This window comes from Maylandia zebra, linkage group LG5 (genome assembly GCF_041146795.1).
Source record: "Maylandia zebra isolate NMK-2024a linkage group LG5, Mzebra_GT3a, whole genome shotgun sequence".
NCBI classification, from domain to species: domain Eukaryota; kingdom Metazoa; phylum Chordata; class Actinopteri; order Cichliformes; family Cichlidae; genus Maylandia; species Maylandia zebra.
Genome location: NC_135171.1, coordinates 42,427,156 through 42,449,262, shown reverse-complemented (window position 1 = coordinate 42,449,262; position 22,107 = coordinate 42,427,156). Strand labels below are relative to the sequence as shown.

General features: G+C 46.1%; 2 protein-coding genes across 2 annotated transcripts; one reads left to right on the top strand and one right to left on the bottom strand.

The window, feature by feature from the left end:
• The first annotated feature begins 1,377 nt into the window (after positions 1–1,377).
• ppp1r15b (protein phosphatase 1, regulatory subunit 15B) lies at positions 1,378–6,662 on the top strand. Its single transcript, XM_004558962.6, has 2 exons — positions 1,378–3,501; positions 5,724–6,662. The coding sequence occupies exons 1-2, from the start codon at positions 2,074–2,076 to the stop codon at positions 5,976–5,978; spliced, it is 1,683 nt and encodes a 560-aa protein (XP_004559019.3). The 5' UTR covers positions 1,378–2,073; the 3' UTR covers positions 5,979–6,662.
• A 3,813-nt stretch (positions 6,663–10,475) lies between these two features.
• Positions 10,476–16,967, bottom strand: LOC143418687 (achaete-scute homolog 5-like). The gene is made up of 2 exons (XM_076884399.1): positions 16,828–16,967; positions 10,476–15,029 (listed from the first exon to the last, which is right to left on the bottom strand). Exon 2 carries the CDS (start codon positions 14,925–14,927, stop codon positions 14,379–14,381), a length of 549 nt encoding a protein of 182 aa, XP_076740514.1. The 5' UTR covers positions 14,928–15,029; positions 16,828–16,967; the 3' UTR covers positions 10,476–14,378.
• Positions 16,968–22,107: the final 5,140 nt, after the last annotated feature.

Genomic DNA, 22,107 nt, shown 5'->3' with positions numbered 1-22,107 from the left:
TACAGGAGCTGAGCCGACCGCTGTAGACACGGGCACATTTACAAGCAGCTCTTCAAAATAAAAGCTGAAATGTGTGAGAAGGCAGGACACACTGGTCTCCCCTACATCAGCTGCCTTTAAAGGGTGTCTGTGTCAGCAGTACTGGTCCTGTATTTACTTGGTATCAGAACGCTAAACTTTTTTACTGCAGGCTGGCTCGTTTTGGTTCACTTTTTATGTTTCTGTAATTATTGTGAAACTGCAGATTTGACAGATCCAGTTGTAGGCACAGTTTGGATGTCTTTGGTTTTTACATTAATCCTGATCTGTTTCCTGTGACGCTGACGGGACAGCAGGACCTTTGACCCTTGCCGCGTCCTCACACAAAAGCAGGTGATCCTCCACAGCATCATCCAGCACCTAGCTTACACACACACACACACACACACCTGCATACAGTATTTATGGAGTTTAGTTTACTGTCAGATTTTGATCAATGATTTCTGATCCTGGACTTGACACCTGATCCCAGTGTCAGCCTTTTGGTATCGATCCGATATCAAGTAAATGCAGAGCCAGTGCGATACCAATACTGATACTTTCAGCTTATGTGAGAGAGCCGTGTGTCTCTTTGTCCCTGCAGCCACATGTCCCTGAGCCTGGTTCTGCTGGAGGTTTTCTGCTTGGAAAAATCACATTTTTCCTTCCTACTGTTGCCAAGTCGTAGGCTCGTAGGCGTTTGTCTGATTATTGTAGGGTTTTTATCTTACAATATAAAGTGCCTTTGGTTGACTGCTGTGATTTAACGTTATATGAATAAAACTGAATAGAATGGGGAGCAGTGTGTCCTGATTCATGAGATGAACCATCATCTATCGGCAAATTCTGAACACATGAATGAAAGGCTTTATTAGCCACATGCAGGTTGCATGGTGATATGAGATCTTCTGTTGTTGCCTGTTAAGAGTCGCGCTGCACAGTCTGAAGATGATCTAAAGCTAATTGGTTAAGACACGTAAAAAGACAGGAAGAAATAGAACCATGCATAATCATCTCCAGTTCAGCCTTTTTCACCATTAGTCTGAGTTTTGAAATGTTCCTTAGATGATGACTGACGTTTACTTTCCACAGTTGGCACAATAAAACACAGCTTTCATCTTTTATTTTGGAGAGCTGAATGTGAACGTGCCTGTCTAATGTGGCTGTAAATAAAACAGGCACCACAGAAAGGTTCAGACATGTTTCACAGCATGTTTGACGCATTTGTTCATTAAAACACTCAGTGCGCTACATACTGAACTCGGGGGATAGAAACAAAGTATCGATTTAATACCAATATGGGCATCGGTTACTATGGGCTACTATCCATACTGGGTCCTTTCACCATCTCCAGTGTCTGAGCCGCTTCTATAAATTGACCGTGGGAGCTTCACGCTGATAAACACGTGGCACACTCGAGCCCAAGTTTCGTTTATGTAACGGAGACGCAGGAGCGAACAGCACCTCCTCCTGCACTCCCTGCCCGCGGCCTCCCGGAAATAGAGATTCGCGTCATAGGCGACGGTCCCCGGGCTGTCTGATGAAATCTCTCAGCGGACGGACGGAGCGAAGCGGCCGTGGAAACTGCTCTGTATTCGGAGACCGCACCAGTATTAACGCCAGGAGGAGTCCGGAGAGCACCGCAGACTGATTATAACCCGGTGAAGTGCTGCTTTGGTTGGAGTATTTGAATCCGTCTCCGCCTCCGGGGAACTAACCGTCAGGCTAACTAGCTGCTAGCGCTGAGCTAACGTGCTAAGCTAACTGGAGCCCCGCCGCAGACAGAATGGCCCGTTGCTGGTCTCCACACCCGGTACTCTTCGTGTCTCAGCACTTGGGTTTCTCCACCTCCGTCCGCACAGAGTTCTCCACAAGAAAGAAGCACCACTGTCAGCAGAGCACCACGGCCCGCGCCGGGCTCTCGGCCCTCGGATCCTCCCGCAGCTGTAGCCGGTGTGTGTGGTGTGCGGAGTAGGCGCGATGAGCTGTTGGATTAGCAGCTAACGTGCTAACAGCCTGTTCGTATTGAAGTTGTTCGCACATTAAACTGAGGACATGTTCAGAAATATGAGTGAAGAAGGACGTTTAATGGGCGGGAGGCGCCCCCCCTCATCTTCCTCCTCCATGCCCGGACTGGACAGCCAGGAAAGTTCGTGGATCGGCTTGCTGTCCAGGCCCGCGATGGCACTGGTGGAGAAAATCCGGAACCGAACTCTGAAAAGCAGCTTGGTTACCGAGGAGAGCGAATTTCTTAGCCCGCTGGAGGACGTGCAGCTCGGGCCTCCTCACCTGTCCTACCTGCAGTGTGAGCCCCGAGGCGTGGGGGCTCTGCCATGGCTCTCCGCGGACTCGCTACGGGAAATCGGGCTCCAGAATGGGGCAGAGGTGGACCTGAGCCTCTGCCAGCAGACCCAATTCAGATACCTGTCTTCGTTCCGGGCTGTTCTGGGCCACATGCTACTCAGTTCTCAGGAAGTAAAACCCCCGGGAGGGCAGAGCTGGTCCAGCAGGCCATGGTGGGACAGCTTCTGGGGGGGCAAGGAGTGCTCGGAGAGGGAGCAGCTGTCCCGCGGGATGCTGGGAGAAAATGCTGGAGCCAGCGACCACAAAGAGCAGCTGGTGAACAATGGAAGCCCCCCCACAGTCCAGAACGCTGTGGCAGACCGCCAGCTCAGCATCAGAGATCCACAGAACTGCTCAGGAGCCACCATCGCCGCAGCCTTACCTGTGACCCCCGAGCAGGACCATGGGTACTCCAGCCTGGAGGAGGAGCACCTGTCCGGCGTGACGTCCGCCAGAGCAGAGCCGTCGCCACCACAGGAGACTGAGGGGATGGAGGAGGTGGTGCTCGCCGTCCCTCAGTGCCAGAACAAAACTATCAACTTCATCATGGGTGGCCCTTGCAGCGAGGATGAGGACAACCAATCAGAGGAGTCATCCTCTGATGATGATGATGATGGCTTTGACAGCGAGGGCTCCTCTGAGATGTCTGATGACACTAATGATGATGATGAGGATGATGACAGTGAGGCGGAATCAGAGGTGGAGCGTTTGTGGCGCTCTCTGTGCCACAGCGAGGACCCCTATGACCCCCGAAACTTCACTGCCCGCCTGCACACGGGTGTCACTGCACCTCGTGCCATCCCTGTCTCCACGCCACCATCCTCTGCTCAGTCTTCCCCCTCCTCCTCTCCTCCCTCCAGCCCTGACACATGGGACGACTCGCCGTCTGCGAGCGAGGCTGATGAGGAGAGCCTCCGCCTGTGGGACTCCTTCAGCTCCTCCTCAGACCCCTTCAACCCACTCAACTTCCAGGCTCCCATCAGGACCCGTGAGTCTGCCACGGCGAGGGCCAGGGAGAACTCCGCCTACCGCCGCCTCCGCCAAGAGTCTCCACCCGAGTACAGGAAGGAGGAGGCAGAGGACCGGATGGACAGCGGTTTCTGTGACGCCTCCGCCCGGAACTGCAGCTCCACGAAAAAGGTGCGTTGGGAGACAGTGCTGCTGGGGCGGGTCAGGTGGTTAAAACACTGATTAAGGTACAGGTGAGGCTCACCTGAGGGACAGTCAAAGGGTCTTTGTTAGTCACACCTGAACACACCTGCAGACACACCTGCCCTGTGGGGTTTTGGGAACAGTCAGAGTGAAAGTGAAGCTTCAGTCTGTTCTTGGTTCAGGTTACTGCGGCTCGCTCTGCGTCAGGAGCTCATGAACAGGTGAGACAGAGAAGGTGTGGAAAATAAAGTTTATTCAAAGTGAGCTGAAAGTTTCCAGCAGAAGAAATCAAATCTTCACGCTGCATACTGATCTCTCGACACACCTGTAGCTTTTCCATGTTCATTACAGCAGATGCTGTTCAACCTGCTGACTTTCAGTGTTTATTCTCAGGTTATGTGACATATTTAATTATTTAATCTAAAATATTTAATAAATCTCTTAATTTAGGATTTAAAAACTATTTTTAAGAAGTTATTCATTGTGTGGCTCTGCTGAATGTTTCTTCCTGTTAAAAGGGAGTTTTTCCTTCCCACTGTTGCAGAGTGCTTGCACCGAGGCAGTTGTCTGATACTTGGGCTTTGCGTGTTCTTGTGGGTATTTACCTTCCAGGTAAAGCACACTGAGTTGACTGCTGTCACCGACTTTGGGGTAAACATGCTGATTTGAACATGGGAGTCTGTGGCACCGACTCACTGCTGGAGCCTCTGCTGGCCGTCAGAGGAACTGCAGCTGAGGAGTGTTTGACAGTAAACATGAGTCAGACAGCAGGAAGCTCCGCCTCCTGTGGGTTTGTTTGCTTCCTGGAGAGACGTGAGGAGAAACTGGATCGGTGAGCTGTAATTAGCTCGGAGCTTTATTTACTCTGTAAACACGGCCAGTTTATTAGTAACTCCCAGTTCAGCCTTTACCCAGAGTTCCCACCAGGTTGTCCGGACAGCTGTGATGGTGAGCCCACATCTGGGCCATGAACTCAGAGACGCTCTTTTCGCCCCTGAAAGCCAAAAACACAGCGCCATGATGGTTGAACGACTTATCCTGTGTCAGGTCTTAATGAAGGACGTCTAATGTCATAACGTTTCCCATCAGATTTCAGCTTCAGTCAGATCCTCCAAACGTCCTTCAAACATCATAAAAGCCTGAAACTCACTTTGATTTGGACCCAAAGATTTAACCAAACCCGACGATCCTGCTGCTTCAACTTATCCCCAATACAGATGTAAGGATGTAGGGAGTGAAACAGTCGAGTCTGTCACTACCCGATCGGTACCCCGCATGCGTGAAAGGTTTCTACTTCCGGTCGTAGCGTTTTACGATAGTTATGGGTCAGAGTATCTGTTAAAATGTTAAGAATAACAAGTATATCTTAAAATGTTTGCAATAATGAAGCATTTCAGTACAATGTAGACAAAAACGAAAAATAAAAAGAAAGTTACGGATCAGGACTCTCCGATCCTTACTGCGCATGTGTAAAGTCTGACCGTACAAATCGGGTCTACCCGATCCGTACCGCGCATGTGCAGATGTTTTCTTCTTCTTCTGTTCGTTTAATGGCAGTTTACTCCCCAGTGTACGAGGATACCGCCACCTGCTGACCGAGCGAATAAACCCTATTATAAACTGAATTATCGTCATTACAAACGTGTGTTAAATCTGATTTAGCGATAGTCGAGTGTGTTTATGCTCGTCTGTGAGGAGAGGATTGTTGGAATAGTGATGATGATGTGCGCTATCACTGTCAATTGTCAGTAAACACTTCATCTGGCTGATGAATCTACACGTGAGATATTACAAAGTCTGCATTATTAACTCTGTAATTAGGCGCCATTCTTCTTATTTTACGGCGCTGTTGCTCAATCGGGGGACGCTCTCTGTTGAGGAGAAAAGCATGAATTTCTTTGTATACGGATTATCCATTGTTTAAATGTCCCGGGCAGTCGAAAAGGAGTCAGAGCTGCTGAGAAATGCTAGGAGCTAACTGGGCGCTAACTGTATCATTCAAATATATTGAATGTCGCAATGTTGGCAAAGAGAGGAAGTGATGTAAGATTTGCGCATGCGGGGTACCGATCGGGTTTCCGGTACAGATCGGGTAGTGACAGAGTCGTTTGAAAGCTGATTTGTTCCTGGAAGTTTCAGTGACCTGATGACCTTTGACCTTTCTTTGTATTACCGAGCTGATGTCGTTTTCTCCCTCTCTTTTCCATCAGGTTCGTTTCTGTGACGATGTGGAGGAATTCTTTGCCAACTGTGGGGAGGAGGAGGACCGGCGGGGCCCGTGGGAGGAACTTGCCCGAGATCGCTGCCGCTTCCTGCGGCGCTGCCAGGAGGTGGAAGAGAGCATCGCTTACTGCCTTCAGCCGCAGCACCGCCGGCGCGTGTACGAACAGCTTGCCGTGATTAGGCATGCTCCTCAGGGTGTTTTTCTGGCGGCGGGCCCGAGGCAGAGTCCAGCTCCACTGTGAGGAAGAACGCCGCTGGGTTCTTCAGTGTTTCTGAGCTCCGAGCCTCATCAGCTTCCTGCTTCCTACCACAAACCCATGAGCACCACAAAAGAAGAAGAGCGGTCCAGACGCTCCACGTCTGGAAACGCTGTCAGTGTTAATGTGCAGAGCTGTGAGGGTGAGGATGATGAAGGCTCCCGCCTCTGATTAACCAATAAAAAGTCCCCGTCTGCAGCAGCTGGGCATCCAGCTGTTTCCAGTGTTTTCACTCTGAAACCAAAGAAGAAGAGTTTGTGTGTGTTTGTGTGTGAGCGAGTTCACCTGTCGCATGGGCAAACCTCCCCCAGACTCACTGATAATCAATACTGAGTTTTCCTGATCACTGTGTATTAACCCTGCGTGTCCAGCCGGAGGCGCTCTTGCTCCCTCTCCTTGTAATTCAGACTGGACAGAAACAGCTGACACGTCAGAGCCGAGGCCCCGCCCTTCAGAGCGTTCAGCGGTCAGAAAGATTGACGCTGTGGCAGATGTTCCAGATGTTTCTGTGACTGACAATGAGGAAGAGCGCTGCCTGAACTGTTTGGCGTCATTTTAGCGAGAGAAGCGTTTTATTTTTCTAACTGCGTGTTTGCCAAGGACTCGTGCCCATTGATCGTCTCACAGACTAAATATCAATCTAAATAAATCCAATATTTAATGATCGCACACGGCCTCCTGTCATTCTCCTCACACCTGCACACACCTGCCCAGCTGTCAGCTGCGGTACCACTGGCAGCCTCCAGGTGGTGGTAACAACAAGCTTCCTGATTTGTGTTCAGGGTGGATTCTGTTAGAAAATGTCACACAGGTCTACGGACCAATCAGCTCCCAGGTGTCTTCCTCACACCAATCGCAGGCAATGGAAACCATTTAAACTTAGTTGTGTGGTTGCTGGGTGCCGTGATCTGTCTGTAGGCCTGTGCGGCTGACCTTTAAATCACCCTCAGGGACAGGTCGCAGGTATTTATTAGTGATACTGAGACATTGGTCTGATACAGAGTACACAGCATCAGTATTACAGACACCTGTACAGATACTGTTGTGTTGGGGAGAGCAGAGTGTCCTGATTCATGATAAGAATCGTAATCAAAGTGCAAATTCTGAACACATTTTACTGACCATTAAATCACTGTGACGTTTACTTTCCACAATAATGACTGAACACAATAAAACACACCTCTCAGCTTTTATTTTGAAGAGCTGAATGTAGACTTATGTCTAATGTGCTACAGGCTGCAAATAGAACAGGCACCACAGAAATGTTCATTGAAACATAATCAACACTCAGTGGGCTACATACTGGACTCAACAGGATAGAAACCTGTTGCACTAGTTATGATGATAACAGCGTTGGCATTGATGCTGTCGACGTTTGGTTCGATCTGCCCACCTGTAGCGTCAATCACTGATTTCTGGGTCAGTCATTAAAAATAATCAGCACAAGCAGCGTCTGCAGGGTCATAGGTGGAGCAGGAAGTCCCACACCGTGCTCGCTGAACTGCCCGAGGTAATAAACGTGTCAGTAAAGGGTTGAATCATTGTCGGGAAATTCAAAGAGACACACACTTCACTTCTTACACACTGCAGATTTTATTGGTCCGAGTTGAAAGCAAAGAGAGAACGCTTACAGCTTCAGGTGAGAGCTCAGCATGTATGCAGGTGATGCAGCCAGACACACGCAGGTACTCGACAGCTTTCATCATTTCTCATCTAATGTTCTAAAATGTTCTTAATTCAGATCAAACTGAGGTTATTGTACTTGGCCCTGAAAATCTTAGAAATATGGTATGTGTCACTACCCGATCCATACCGGAAACCCGATCGGTACCCCACATGCGCAAATCTTACGTCACTTCCTCTCTTTGCCAACATTGCGACAGTAAATGTATTTGAATGACACGGTTAGAATAGAATAATCCTTTAATTGTCCCACAAGGGGAAATTTGGTTGTAACAGCAGCCAAAAAGATTAGCTCCTAGCATTTCTCCACAGCTCTGCCTCCTTTTCGACTGCCCGGACATTTAAACAATGGATAATCCGTTTACAAACAAATTTATGCTTTTCTCCCCAACAGAGAGCGTCCCCCGATTGAACAACAGCGCCGTAAAATAAGAAGAATGGCGCCGAATTACAGACTTAATAATACTGACTTAGTAATGTGTCACGTAAAGATTCATCAGCCAGATGAAGTGTTTACTGACAACTGACAGTGACAACAATCCTCTCCACACAGACAAGCATAAACACATGACTATCAATCAAATTAAACACGCGTTTGTAATGACGCTACTTCAGTTTACAATAGGGTTCATTCGTTCAGTCAGCAGGTGGCGGTGTCCTCGTACACTGGGGAGTAAACTGCCATTAAACGAACAGAAGAAGAAGAAAACCCCTGCACATGCGCGGTATGGATCGGGGAGTCCTGATCCGTACCTATCTTTTTATTTTTCGTTTTTGTCTTCATTATATTGAATTGCTTCATTATTGGAAACATTTTAAGAGATACTTGTTATTCTTAACGTCTTAACAGATACTCTGACCTGTAACTATCGTAAAATGCTTCGACTGAAAGTAGACACCGTTCGCGCATGCGGGGTACTGATCGGGTTTCCGGTACGGATCGGGTAGTGACAGTATGTATGGTTGCATGTCTTTATCCTGTTTTCCTTCTCTCACCCCAACCAATCACAGCAGATGGCCCCGCCCCTTCCTGAGCCTGGTTCTGCTGGAGTTTTCTTCCTGTTAAAAGGGAGTTTTTCCTTCCCACTGTCGCCAAAGTGCTTGCTCATAGGGGGTCATATGATTGTTGGGTCTTTACCTTACAATATAAAGCACTGAGCATGCTGCTGATCATTGAGGCAAATGTTGTTGAGATTTAGTGCTATATAAATAACACTGAATTGAAAAATGTAATTATTATTAATTAATAATAATGAAATAATATTTAATTATTCTTATTGTGTTTTAACAAATTCTGTTTTATTCATTTTAAAGTTTGATTTTATTGTGCAAATGTATAAGGTTTAGTTTTACTTTGGTTATATGTTTGAGAATATTCTGCCAGATTGTTTCCCTACCCAACACTGGCTGATTGACTTAACTGAGTAACCCAACAGCAGGCATGAGACCCAGTCTGCATCTGGAGGTTGGTTGCAGAAGGCCAGTCAGCAGCCATGATGTGGTGCACCAGATGTAATAATTAAGGAGATTTGGAGACCTCGAGAGAAGAGAGCACTGGAGTAGACAAACTCGAGTTGGCGATGTCAGGGTACTAAGATTAAGCCGGCCCCGTAAGTCTTCCTTTGGCGTGATGTCGGGCAGTGACTGTACACGCCTGTGTCCTTCAGAGTAGTGCCACCATTGTGCCATTAGAGCCACTGACAGAGCAGACCTGGGAGCGTCATCAGGAGAGAGCTGCTATGATCAGGGAAGCACTGCTGCTCAGCTGAGGACTCGCTGCTCCCAAACAGTCGCTGAATCTCAGCCTTCAATGAATCTTGGATTCAGGGTAACTAACCACTGCGCCTGTGCTGTTGCTTTCGTCCTTTTTTAAACTTTTCTCTGCGCATTTATTGTTTGGAAATTCCTCTCAGTGATACTGTTTTTGGAATAACGTTAACTTGCCATTTTTAGATCTTGTGTTTTATTATCTCTACTAGTAGAGGTAACTTTAGTACCTTTGCTCTGTTTTATGGGCTTTTACTAATGTTGTCCATCCCACGGACTAACCTCAAATCCCGTGGTGATAGAGCCTTCTCTGTGGCAGGTCCCAGACTTTGAAATAGTCTCCCCTTAAATATTAGATCTGCACAAACACTTGAGCAATTTAAATCTTTACTAAAGACACATTTCTATGCCCTGGCTTTTAACACGCTATGACCCAAGCATTTTGGTCTTATTTGAATTAGTTTAGTTATTGTTTTAATTCTTTTACTGTCCTTTTATTGTTTTTTACTGTTATTATTGTTTTACATTGTTGCTTTTTAATACCATTTTTATATTGTTAAGCACTTTGTGCAGCATCGGCTGTTTGAAATGTGCTATATAAATAAATTTGACCTTGACCTTTTATTGAGGGGGGATAAAAACTGTTTTATAAGTAGTCAAAGGAGCTTGCAAAGAAAAGCGTCTGGACTTCTTTAAGTTGCTTGAAGACGTTTCACCTCTCATCCGAGAAGCTTCTTCAGTTCTAAGGTCAAATGGTGGAGAGTCCCAGATATAAACCTAGTGGGAGTTTCCCCCCACAGAGGGACAAAAGGACCCCTGATGATCCTCTAATCGCCTGAGCCAAGGTGGGAAACTGGGTGTGGGTCCCAATCAGCCAGAGTTTCAGGTGTGTTCATTGTGAAACCTGGCCCCACCTTATCATGTGAATTCCTGAGGTCAGATGGCCCAGGATGTGAGTGGGCGTTAAGGCGTCTGGGAAGGATCTCAGAACTGGATTATAGATGGCAGAGAGTTGGTGTCGTAAACCCCGCCTCTGTTCAAAGATGGTCGCTCACAGTGGACATAGATGCTTCTTTCACTCCTCTTTCAAACCATCTGTCCTCTCTGTCCAAAATGTGAACATTGGCATCCTCGAAAGAGTGACCTTTGACCTTTAGATGCAGATGGACTGCTGAGTCTTGTCCTGTGGAGGTGGCTCTTCTGTGTTGTGCCATGCGCTTGTGAAGTGGCTGTTTGGTCTCTCCAATGTAGAGGTCTGGGCATTCCTCGCTGCACTGTACAGCAAACACCACATTGTTAAGTTTGTGTTTTGGCGTTTTGTCTTTCGGGTGAACCAGTTTTTGTCTGAGTTTTTGTGTTGCTGGGTCTGAAATGCACCGGGATGTCGTGCTCGGAGAAAACTCTCCTGAGGACTCTCCACCATTTGACCTTAGAACTGAAGAAGCTTCTCGGATGAGAGGTGAAACGTCTTCAAGCAACTTAAAGAAGTCCAGACGCTTTTCTTTGCAAGCTCCTTTGACTACGATGACCTGGATGACTAAGAAGCTTCACAGACATATTTTATAAGTAATTATCTGTTACATCCTGTCCCCGGCTGTAACACTGCTCTCCCCTATGTAACCTAAATTATTCAAATAAAATCAGTTCCTAGGTTCATCTAAGCCTAGGCGACATTGTCAGAGTTAACCAGTAATCAGTCATTACCATGTTTTGACACATTCTTGGACTTTCTTTATTCACAATATGAGAAGCTGGGACAGGCAGGCCACAACATCCTGAACTGGTTCAGAGGAAGAAGGCTGGATGGTAAACCGTTCAGATGATGCTTTTTTAAATGCCACAGATTCTTCCTTTAACCAGAGGTGGCAGTAGTCCACACGTTTGTCACTACAGAGAAGAAGAAATGCTATGGTTCATGTTCTCTACTAAACTAAAGTGGAAGAAGTACAGGCTCTGAAAACAACATTCTTACGCAAGAGTACAAAGTTTACTTCAGCTCTAATTCTAATGACGCTCAGCTTGAACCTTCGTTACGTGGAACACAAACAGCGAAGAAGAAAGACTTTAAAACTCGGCCTGTTTGTGTTTCCCTGCCACCACAGCTGAACACAGGTACAGTCAAGGGTTCAACTGGGATTGATCAGGTGGGGAAGGTCAGGTGTAGCGGCTCAGCGTGGGTAAAAGGGGACCAGGATTTCTGTTCAGGCTGTGATCAGCTGACCTGCTGCTGCTGCTCTTCATGGACTTGCTGGACTTTTCTTCCTGTTCAAAGGGACGTTTTCCCTTCCCACTTTCGCCAAGTGCTTGGTCATAGGTGGTCATGCGATTGTTGGGCTTTCTCTGTATTAGGGTCTTTACCTTACGATATAAAGGAGCTTGTGGAGACCGCTGTTGTGATTTACATGACTCAGGTCAACAACATGTGAGCTGATGAGCCGTCACAGCTGACTCCAACCCTGCACACGTGCACTTCAGCTAGTCAGTATGTGCTGCCCTCGATGTCACCTCACACCCCAGCACAGTGACGTTTTGCTGATGTATATGACGGCAGACACAGGTGTTACACACTATGTAGCTTGTGTTTGATTACTATGTTGCTTAGAGCCGCTTTGCCTACACCTCTCTCCCGGTAGCACACACAGAGGGAACCAGTAGCGTTAATGGAGCTCTCATCGACAAAATGTCAGTGCGACGTTGATTATCAGCGCTTCATTGGAGGTTTCCTCTTTGACTAGCGATGCATCAGATAGCAGGAGTATAGTTTTCCTATTGAAATGTCTTGACCAAAGCTTAACAATAGCCTCAGGCAGACCTTGTTAATCGAGGCAACATCTAAGCCAGTCTGCAGTTGTTTCTCGCTCATATTGCAAGAAACAACTCCCAAGCCAGGTTTGAATCATGTATATTTTAAGGTATGCTTGGGTGCCTAGCTGGAACCTCCCCCATGCTAACCAATCCTATCTCGCATTGTGCATGCCATGAGTCCATCTTAAACCCAGAGGTATCGACAAAAAAACAGAAGAGTTGCCAGTCGCTATCCAGTTACACTACTCGCCTCAAATGATCTCCAAGCTACTCAGAGCTTCCCGTGTGCGTCACAGAGCGAGAAAAAGCGTTGGAGAAGCAGAGGTAAACGACGTTGTCCTAATCTCTTGCCAACAAGCATGCTACATCAGCACTACCAAACCCCTCTCTGTGTGGGTCGTGCAGAGAGCGGTAGAACGTAGGCAAAGCATACCTAAGCGATGGAGGAATTACCTCTTCATAGTGAGCAAACATATGCCTCTGCTATGTAGGAGCTACCACCACTGATACAGTGCATAGAGGCTAAGTCGGCAATACCTCACTACACTGTGTTGGATGGGACGGAGACGGAGGGTGCTATCTGTGACTGACCATGAACCTCACAGCTGCTCTGCACCCGTCCTTACTTCTATCTAACCCAGGGCTGGGGAACCTGCAGGTTTTAGATCTCACCCTGGGTCAACACACCTGAAACAATTGATGAGTTCATTCCCAGGCCTCTGGAGAACTTCGAGACATGTTGAGGAGGTCATTTAACCATTTAAATCAGCTGTGTTGGATCAAGGACACATCTAAAACCTGCAGGACACCGGCCCTCGAGACCCGGAGTTCCCCACCCCTGATCTAACTGCTCTTCTTCTCCTTTCCTCTTTCTTACATTTTTCTTCATTTGTGAGTGAACTTCTCTCTCATGATGGGAAATACAGCGTCTGGACCTTTAGCTAGCAGACTCACTGTGTGACAAGCTGCACACAAAGAGTTTGTGTGTTTGCTGAACTCTTAGAAATGCTGCATGTGAAATTACCAGACACTTGAAAAACATTACTGCCTTTATGCTCGCTGCTCTTCTGTAGTAGTTGAAGTCTGCACCATAAACACTCTTGTGGATCATTCTGGCCCACTTTAACTTCTGAGTTTAGCGATATAATTGATGCATATACGATACACCAAAAGGGTTGTCTTTAAGCGCTATTGTTTCGGAATCTGGAAGAATCTGGAAGAATAAACTTCCTCCAGATGTCTTTAACTGAACGTAACAAGCCTGTTTGACAGATTAACCAATAAAAAGTTCAGATATTTCTGCTAAAACGTGGGGAGTAAAAGTAAAAAGTTGTCAGAAAAATAAATATTCAAAGTAGAGATACCTGAAAATTGTATTCCTGCTGCACCTTGAAGTACTGTAATGTAGTACTTATACTTTGTTACGATGTTCCTCCTGTAAATCTACACTTTGCTTTTTATCCACGTCAGAAAAATGAAGTTGTTTTAAACTCTGATTAAACAGTGCATGATGTTTCCAAGGTCATCTGCATCCACATCTCTGTTACCATAAAGTTCTCACCCATCCACAATACAGTGAAATGATGCCGGCTCAAATCCTTTCCCTCCATGCTCAAACTGGGACCCATGTGACCCTTAGCAAGTCACGTGACGATGGGGCGGGTCAACAACGCTCATGACCATAAGGCGTTCAGTGGATGAACATCTTCACAAAGAAGACTTCCTGCTGCCTTCGTTCAGAACACGGATGGATACCAGACTCCGTTTTGGTAACGATGTGGATAACGTGTGCGGGATACTCAAGGGAGAAACGAATTGTGCTCCTCGTGTTCTGGTGGTGATGGACGGATTGTGGTGACCACGTTCCTGCTTCTGCTGCACCTTCAAACAAAAGGGTTGTTGATAAACTCGATGCCAGGTTCAGACTGCACGGCATCCACCTGACTGATGGAGGCCTCTGTAACGCTGTGTGACTCCCACTCTCCTCCTGGCTCCTCCTTCTTGATGTCGTCACACAGGTGAAGAACAGCGGCATGTAATCTGTCTCTTCAATCAGCTGATGCGAGAAGCGTCCTGCAGTCTGAACCCGGCAGTGGAAAGAGTACTTCAGTGTGACCTTATGGTGGTTGTTTAGCAGGTGAAGGTCTCCGTCTCAGCGCTGCAGTCTAGGCCCAGAGACGAGGTGCTGGGCGATACCCCTCCACTGTGCCTGGTGTCCTCCAGCTCCACTAGGCCCTGCAGATATTTGATGTACCTAATGGCGGCCCGCAGCGTCTCCACCTTGCTTAGGCGCTTGTCGGCACTCTGACCTGGCAGGTGGTCTCTCAGCTTGGCGTAACCCTGGTTGACACACTTCACCCTCTGACGCTCCCGCTCATTTCGTTTCTGGATGAATGCCGGCTCAAATGGACACTCGTAGACGCTGAAGTGTCCGTGGTGGTGAAAGGGGGTCAGATAGGGCAGGATCCCAGGGCCAGGGCCCCTCAGAGGACCTCTGTAGAGGCCAAGGCCGGTAGGGTCCATGCTGGACGGGTAGAGGAGGAAGGGGACGGAGTTGGAGAGAGAGTCTGAGTGCTGCGAGATGCTGTGATCCTCAGAGAGTCCAGCAGGCGGAGACACGCCGAAGCTCAGGTTCGAAGATCGTTGTTCGATGAACGAAGGAGAGAAGGCAGAGCTCATCGTGCAACCTGGCTGAGCAGTACCTGATCCGAACTCCGAGCTGGATCAACAACAGTCTTCAAAGACCACCTCAAAGACAGTCGATCACCAGCACGCAGAGATCTGGGGAGACGCATAAAGACAAATTCAGCTTTAATCCTGAATCTTCCAACCTGAAAAGCCACACAGGTGAGTTATCTTCCTGCTGACTGACACTGCAGTTCCTCTACCATCCAGCAGAGGGTCCAGCAGTGAGTCAATCCCCATAGACTTGCATTTTAAAATGTCCAACGTTATAGCAGAAACAAACATGTTTGCAGCCTGAAACAAAAACCGTTTTGGTCTTGATGGATAATTTCATGCCGTATTAAACTTTTGTTACAGAATAAAAATAAGAGGAAGAGTTCACTATATGTTAATGACACCGTTTTATATCCTGGAGACGACTTTAACGATTCCTCTGGAGTTAATATCACGAGTCAAAGGAAAATAATACAAGTGTATGGGGAAGAATGGTTTTCTAACATACCTGGAATATGGCTTAAAATTTGCATTATTAGGGGTGTGGCCTCTTTGACTCACCTGTGTGGGTCGAACTGTGATTGGTCAAAATTAATAATGAGAAATTTGAACCTGATATTTTGAACAATATATAGGAAGTCTTGGGAAAAAAAGGATGAAAATCACATGTTCTGATTTCTGAGGACTTCTCAGATCTCAGAGGCTGAACGGAAAAATATTTCTGACGTTCTGGATCATCAGGATTAAATTAGATATGATATGAGGAGGAGTTTGGACATAAAAACACCACGTGTGCAGTTTATCGATCTTTCAGATGTGCTCATTCATAACTTTTAGACTAAATCATGAACCTGGAGATACTTAGATACTCAAATCTGTGTTCTGCTCTGTGGGAAGAACATCTAAATCTAACACAAATCTGTTGTGTGTTGACCTTGTTTTATGATGGACTTCATGGTCACGTTGAACTTGAGCTGATGATCAAAGCCTGAGTATAAGGTATTTGTATGACTGCACATCTGGAGCAACAGCAGCTTTGTTCTTTGTGTAATTTTTGTCCTGAAATGAGGTGTTAAACACATGAGACGATCTGATGGATCAGAATCATTGAACTTCAGGTAAACTCAGGAAGGTTTTTCAGTCTTACTTAAAAAATAATTCTTCTTGCTTTTTGCTTGGTTTGGTTTTTCAAAGCCTGCTTTGGATCTAAAATAATCAAAGTCTGGAGACCACGCCCGACGGAGCCGGTCTAATCCAGAGCTGAACTCCAGCACGGAGACAGCTACTTGTTATGTTTAAAATAGTTTCCAGAGCAAGTTTACCTGTTTAAGATTTTCTTTGTAGTTTGAATTAATGTCACAGTTAAACTGGGCATCTTTAAAAGTTCAGAGCAGGTTTAAACTCTGCATCCAGGGGAACAAAAGCACCAAAACCTTCACGAAGAGTCTGCGTACGTGAACAAAGTGATGAAAAACAGGTTTTCTCCGTATTTTAAATACGTAAATTAACTTCAAGGTTTTTTTTAGTCTACATGTTGTACAAAATATTTTTTACATTCATCTTTAGTTTTAGTTTTTATTCTGACAGCAACACGAAGAACCGCTGCGCCCACGTTTAGTCCCAGTCAGTGAACGCAGCACCAGATCAGCTCACACACACACTCACTGGTTTCCAGTAACACTCTGACACCCTTTCTGGGAGGAAATGTGAGAACTTTCCTCTTAAAACTGAGATTTCTTCCAAAAAATAAAAAGTGAAAGACAATTAAAAACAAAACAGTGGAGACTACAGCTGCACACATTACAAACAGCATCATTTAAACTGCACAGTGTGTGTGTGTGTGTGTGTGTGTGTGTGTGTGTGTGAATGCATGATGTGATTAGTCGTGTCTTCATCTCACCTTCAGGTGCAGCTGCGCTCCTTCCTCCTCGAGCTTCACAGGAACACTGAGTGCACGATGAAAAGCTGATGCTTTACCTGCTTCTGCCTACTGAAGCCCCGCCCCCTACAGGTGTGTACAGGGTCATCAGGTAAGAGAAACTGTAGAAAACCAGCGAGCTGCGTCTAGCTTCACCTTGAGCCGATTAACTCGCAGCTCTGAGGTCGGATTAAGGTGAAACCGAACGTCGCACACTTCCTGTGTGGAAAATGTTGAATTTATCATCTTTCTCTTTTTTGGGGGGGGGATTCACTCAGGTGACGCAGGTTAAATCTGCTCGCCGCCGTCTCTTCTTTCTCTCTGGCTGAGAAACATCAAAGACAGAAATGAGTGTTTGCAGTTTCCTCTTCCTAAATCCTGCACTTCCAGATGAAAGGCGTCAGCGACACACGCCCTTCCTGTCATCACACATCTCATCACACAGCACACGCTGATGACTGTTTACACGCACACACACACACCTGTAACCTGAGCTGCTGTCTGAGAGTTTCCTGAGCCTGTGTTCACCTTCACATGAACGTCTCTGATTGTTCATCACACAGAGACCTGTTACCTGTGAGCCGTCAGACTCACCTGAGACGTCTGTGTTCGTCCGAGTTTGGCCACGACTGGAGAGCAGAAGTTTCTGACTCGATGATCTGACGGTTCCAGATCTGAAGGATCTGCGAGCACAATCAGCTCGATAAGTTCTCTGGTGAAGAAAGCAACTGTCTGAGGAGACACTGAGCGTCCTGTGTGAAAGCAGAGAAGACAACAGTGTCCCACGAATGAAGAAGCCATGAACGTGACCGACAGGTCTGAACCTTAAACTACAGCTGAGGCAGAAATCTCTCAGAATAAAGATCATGAGCTTTACTAAAATACAGTTTTATTTACAAGGCACCAAAAAGACTGACCGGGAGAGTCTGTGCCAGGGTGCTGGAAAGACGAGTTTGTCTTTTAGCCAAACCTCGGATACCGAAGGAACAATGCGGTTTTCGTCGCGGTCGTAGAAGACTGGATCAGCTCTTTAACCTCTCGAGGAGTTTGCCCAAGCAATCTACATGTGTTCTGTGGACTTGGAGAAGGCATTCGACCGCATCCCTCTGAGTGTCCTGTGGGAGGCGCTCTGGCAGTATGGGGTGTTTGGCCCATTGCTACGGGCCATTTGATCCTCATACAACCGTTGCAAGAGCTCGGTCTGCAGAGCCGGCAGTTCAATTCAATTCCACCACTTAGCATCAGCTTTCACCAGGGTGGGGAATCTCATCTCTGCTTTTTGCAGATGATGTGGTTCTTTTGGCTTCGTGAGGTGATGCTGGAACGGTTCGCAGCCGAGTGTGAAGCGGTGGGATTGAGAATCAGCACCTCCAAATCTGAGGCCATGGTCCTGAGCTGGAAAAGGGTGGAGTGCCCACTCTGGGTCAGGGACGAGTTCCTGCCCCAATTGGAGGAGTTTAAGTATCTCGGGGATCTTTTTCATGAGTGACGGGAGAAGGGAGCGGGAGATCGACAGACGGACTGGTGCTGCAGCTGCAGTGATGCGGACGCTGCACCGGTCCGTCGTGGTGAAGAGGGAGCTGAGTGTAAAAGCAAAGCTCTCAGGTCCCTACCCTCACCTACGGTCGCAAGCTGTGGGTAGTGACCGAAAGAAGGAGATCGTGGACACAAGCGGTGGCTGGAGATAGGATGAAAACCTGAAGAAAGGAATCGCCTAAATGTTTGGGAAAGTCATTCCAGATCTTTTCTGCTTCATCTGTTCCAGAAACAGTTGGGTGTTTTTTTTCAACATATATTTATTGAGCAGTTCACATGTTTGTATGACAATGGAAATTACAGTATCAGATAGTCGCTCTGTTTTTTACATTAACATCACATAACAAAACATTACATAATATGGTACCATACCCTCCCACACACCCACAGTCCCAGCTGTGCAGCTCGTTTGTCAGAATAAGAAGCCAAAAAACTATAACTGCTGGTTAGAGCTGCAGACATGTAGGGACGGTCTGTCACAAAGAGTATATCGTAGATCCAGACTTAATGTATTTGCCAGCTCATTAAGCCAGAGCTGTAAGGGGGATGCATCTCTCTTCTTCCAGTGAGTGAGAAGTTTCTTTGCAATAATAATACAGTAAGCTATAACACGTCGCTTTGCACGGTCTATTCCCACAGTATCATCAAAGATGCCCAGAATAACTGTTAGTGGATCAGGGCTCAACTGCACATGAAGAACTGGAGCATTTTTTTAACCTTGGGACAAAAAATGAAATGTGGCTTAGGGAGCATTTCTCACACAGAGGAGACACCTCAGGGTGTATTTTATTTAACCTTTCTCTTGAAAAGCTTTAACCTGAATCAAGCAGTGTCTTGCATTATGGATATTCTGCAAATAGTTTCCCATCCAGCAAGGAGATGGGACGATAAGAACCAGCATCCTCAGCATTCCTACTTTCTTATAAAGGACAGTTATAATCTCCTCTGTAAAGGTGGGAGGAGGACTTTATCTACTAGAGCTTCAGGAAATGTTTTATGCAGGTATGGGCACAAAAACCTCACTAAAATTCACTGGCGATGCCATCTGGTCCAGCAGCCTCATTGATTTTACTTGAAGCAGTCGCCTTCTTGATTTCTTCTATTGTTAGTTCTGTTGTTCTGTTGTGAGTTTAAGTGTGCGAGTTCATCCTCCCCTAGGTTTGCAGAAGTGCTGCTATCCAAGAACTTTTTCATAGAGTCACAATCCATATTTTGTGTCGTGTATAAATTTGATAGAATTGGACATATTGATAATGTCTCTGAGGTCCGTTGAAGCCTCACCTGCATCATTGTTCTTGTTTCCCAAGTTGTCTTGTTAGTATTTTATATGGTTTGTCACCAAGCTCAAAGTATTTCTGCTTGGTGTACAAAAAAGCTTCACTGACTTTTGCTGAGAGTAGATCATTATATTCATATTTATTCATATACAAAGTGTAGCAGGCTTAGTTTCCGAGTTTGCATCAAATACAGAGATCTGCGTTTCCAAATATTCATGAAAATCCTTCTCACCCAACAATAGAGGCTGAAGCCACCATGTTTGCTGCGGTCTAGTTGCATTTTAAGGTTAATTAATGTGGCAGGGAAGTGATCCAAGATGACAATATTGTGAGAATTTGTGTCAATGACATATGGCGTTGATTTGGCATCCAAAAGACAGTAGTCAGCTCTACTGTATGAATTATGCCTGGTTGAAAAGAAAGAGCAATCCCTACCAGTGGGGTTTGCAGTTCTCCAAACATTGGACACATTTGAATTTTCAATAACGGTGTTAAGAAATGCACTGGAGTTGTTCCTGACCTGCTTAGTTAAAGAAGGTAGGGGTCCAACACACAGTTAAATTCCCCACCAATGACAAGGTTTGTTTGGGACGTGTCTGGGACAAGTGCCGTGAAGAAAGATGGACCGTCCACATTCAGGGCGTATACATTCAGTAGAGTGAGAGGAAAACAGCTCGACCACAATCGCATCTGTTTTTATGGTACCTCTAGTTTCCTCGTCCTAATCAATCTCTCTCTCTCTCACACACACACGCGCGCGCACGCACGCGCGCGCACAGCTAAGTCACAAATAAAACAGGTGTGTGTCACATCAACGATGAAAAATTAAAGCTGCTGCACATGCAGAGACGTGATGAAGATTTCACCAGACCTCTATCAGCTGCTCTATTATTACGGCGTGCACACACACACACACACACACACACACACACACACACACACACACACACACACACACACACACACACACACACACACACACACACACACACACACATCCCCTCTGATGAGCACTCCGGTTGAACTGAAGCCACTAAGCAAACACGAGTCCAGAAAACAGAGGATATTTCAAAAGTCCCTCCCATCTCCTTTTCCTACGGCGAGCTGGGATCCAAACAAGCGTACACTGTCTCCTCGTAGTGTGACCTCAGGTATCCGCTGTGCTGGAACTACAACGTGCATAAGGTGAACAGCAAAATGAAACACATTTTGTAGTTGAACAGCTGCTGTGACATACTATAAACGTATCAGCTGAGGTGGCAACGTACAGAGATTCTGTAAGTACACATTCTGATATTTGTTGTAAATGAGCCACGACAGACCAGACGACCTTTTTATGCTTTTCAGCATAATTTTCACTTTTATTTACGGTTCACATGTTCGGCTGCAGCTCTACAGACCGACACATGCACCGCAACAACAACAACAACAATCAGGACCTTTTATGTCGGCGAGGCGTGATCGCAGATGCCGTGCAGGTGCATCTGCCTCCCCTGCACCAGCACCGCAGACCACGCCCGCCACGCTTGTGTTAAAAAACACTGCAGTAAAAACTGATTCAACTGTTTTAGTCAACTAAAAGTGAAAAAGCAAATTTACTCTGAAATGTACTCAAAGTAAGAAAGTAAAAAGTATCTCCTTGAAGAGTCCACCCTCATTTACATGCACGGGTAAAAAGACCTTCTGCTATGTTAATATAACACAAAAGTAATATTAGTGTGGATCTGTTATTTCACACACAAACTAACCTGTTTTCATGCAACATTTGAACAACACAACGTTAGTATACTTGTGCGTTTTGCAGGACGTTTCACAATACAAAAATACAGAATTTATCAAAATCCATCACCAACAGATGCAGTATGTCATTACAAATTATGACACTGCATGTAATCTTTAATCTGCAGTTCATCTTTTCTTACACCTTTCTCCATCTCTGAGTGAAATAAGCAGCTGGACCTTTATCAGTAACACACTGTGACACAAACTGCACATAAGCAGTTTGTGTGTTTGCTGAAGCTTCGCCTCGTCCACCCCAGCTGTGAAACTCAGAAACCAGTCTTGTTATCATCTATCGTCCACCTGGGCCTTACACAGAGTTTCTGTCTGATTTCTCAGACCTTTTATCTGATTTAGTTCTGAGCTCAGATAAAATAATTATTGTGGGTGATTTTAACATCCATGTAGATGCTAAAAATGACAGCCTCAACATGGCATTTAATCTGTTATTAGACTCAATTGGCTTCTCTCAAATCCATGGTGGTGTTATGGCCGGGAGGCCGGACCAGGAGAATGAACTAAATGCAGACACAGATGGAGGCACTGGTTATACATGAGAGGTTTTTTTACAGACTGTGATATATTTAGAATATCAACCATGGACTGTGAACTGGAGCATAAACGGAGAGCTATGAGGCAGTTTTAAAGTACCAGGTATATGTAATTATTT

Bases quoted from the DNA above. Each gene is read 5' to 3' on its own strand.
- ppp1r15b (XM_004558962.6), top strand. From the start codon at position 2,074: ATGTTCAGAAATATGAGTGAAGAAGGACGTTTAATGGGCGGGAGGCGC. The intron at 3,502-5,723 runs GTGCGTTGGGAG...CTTTTCCATCAG, and splicing joins ACTGCAGCTCCACGAAAAAG to GTTCGTTTCTGTGACGATGT.
- LOC143418687 (XM_076884399.1), bottom strand. From the start codon at position 14,927: ATGAGCTCTGCCTTCTCTCCTTCGTTCATCGAACAACGATCTTCGAAC.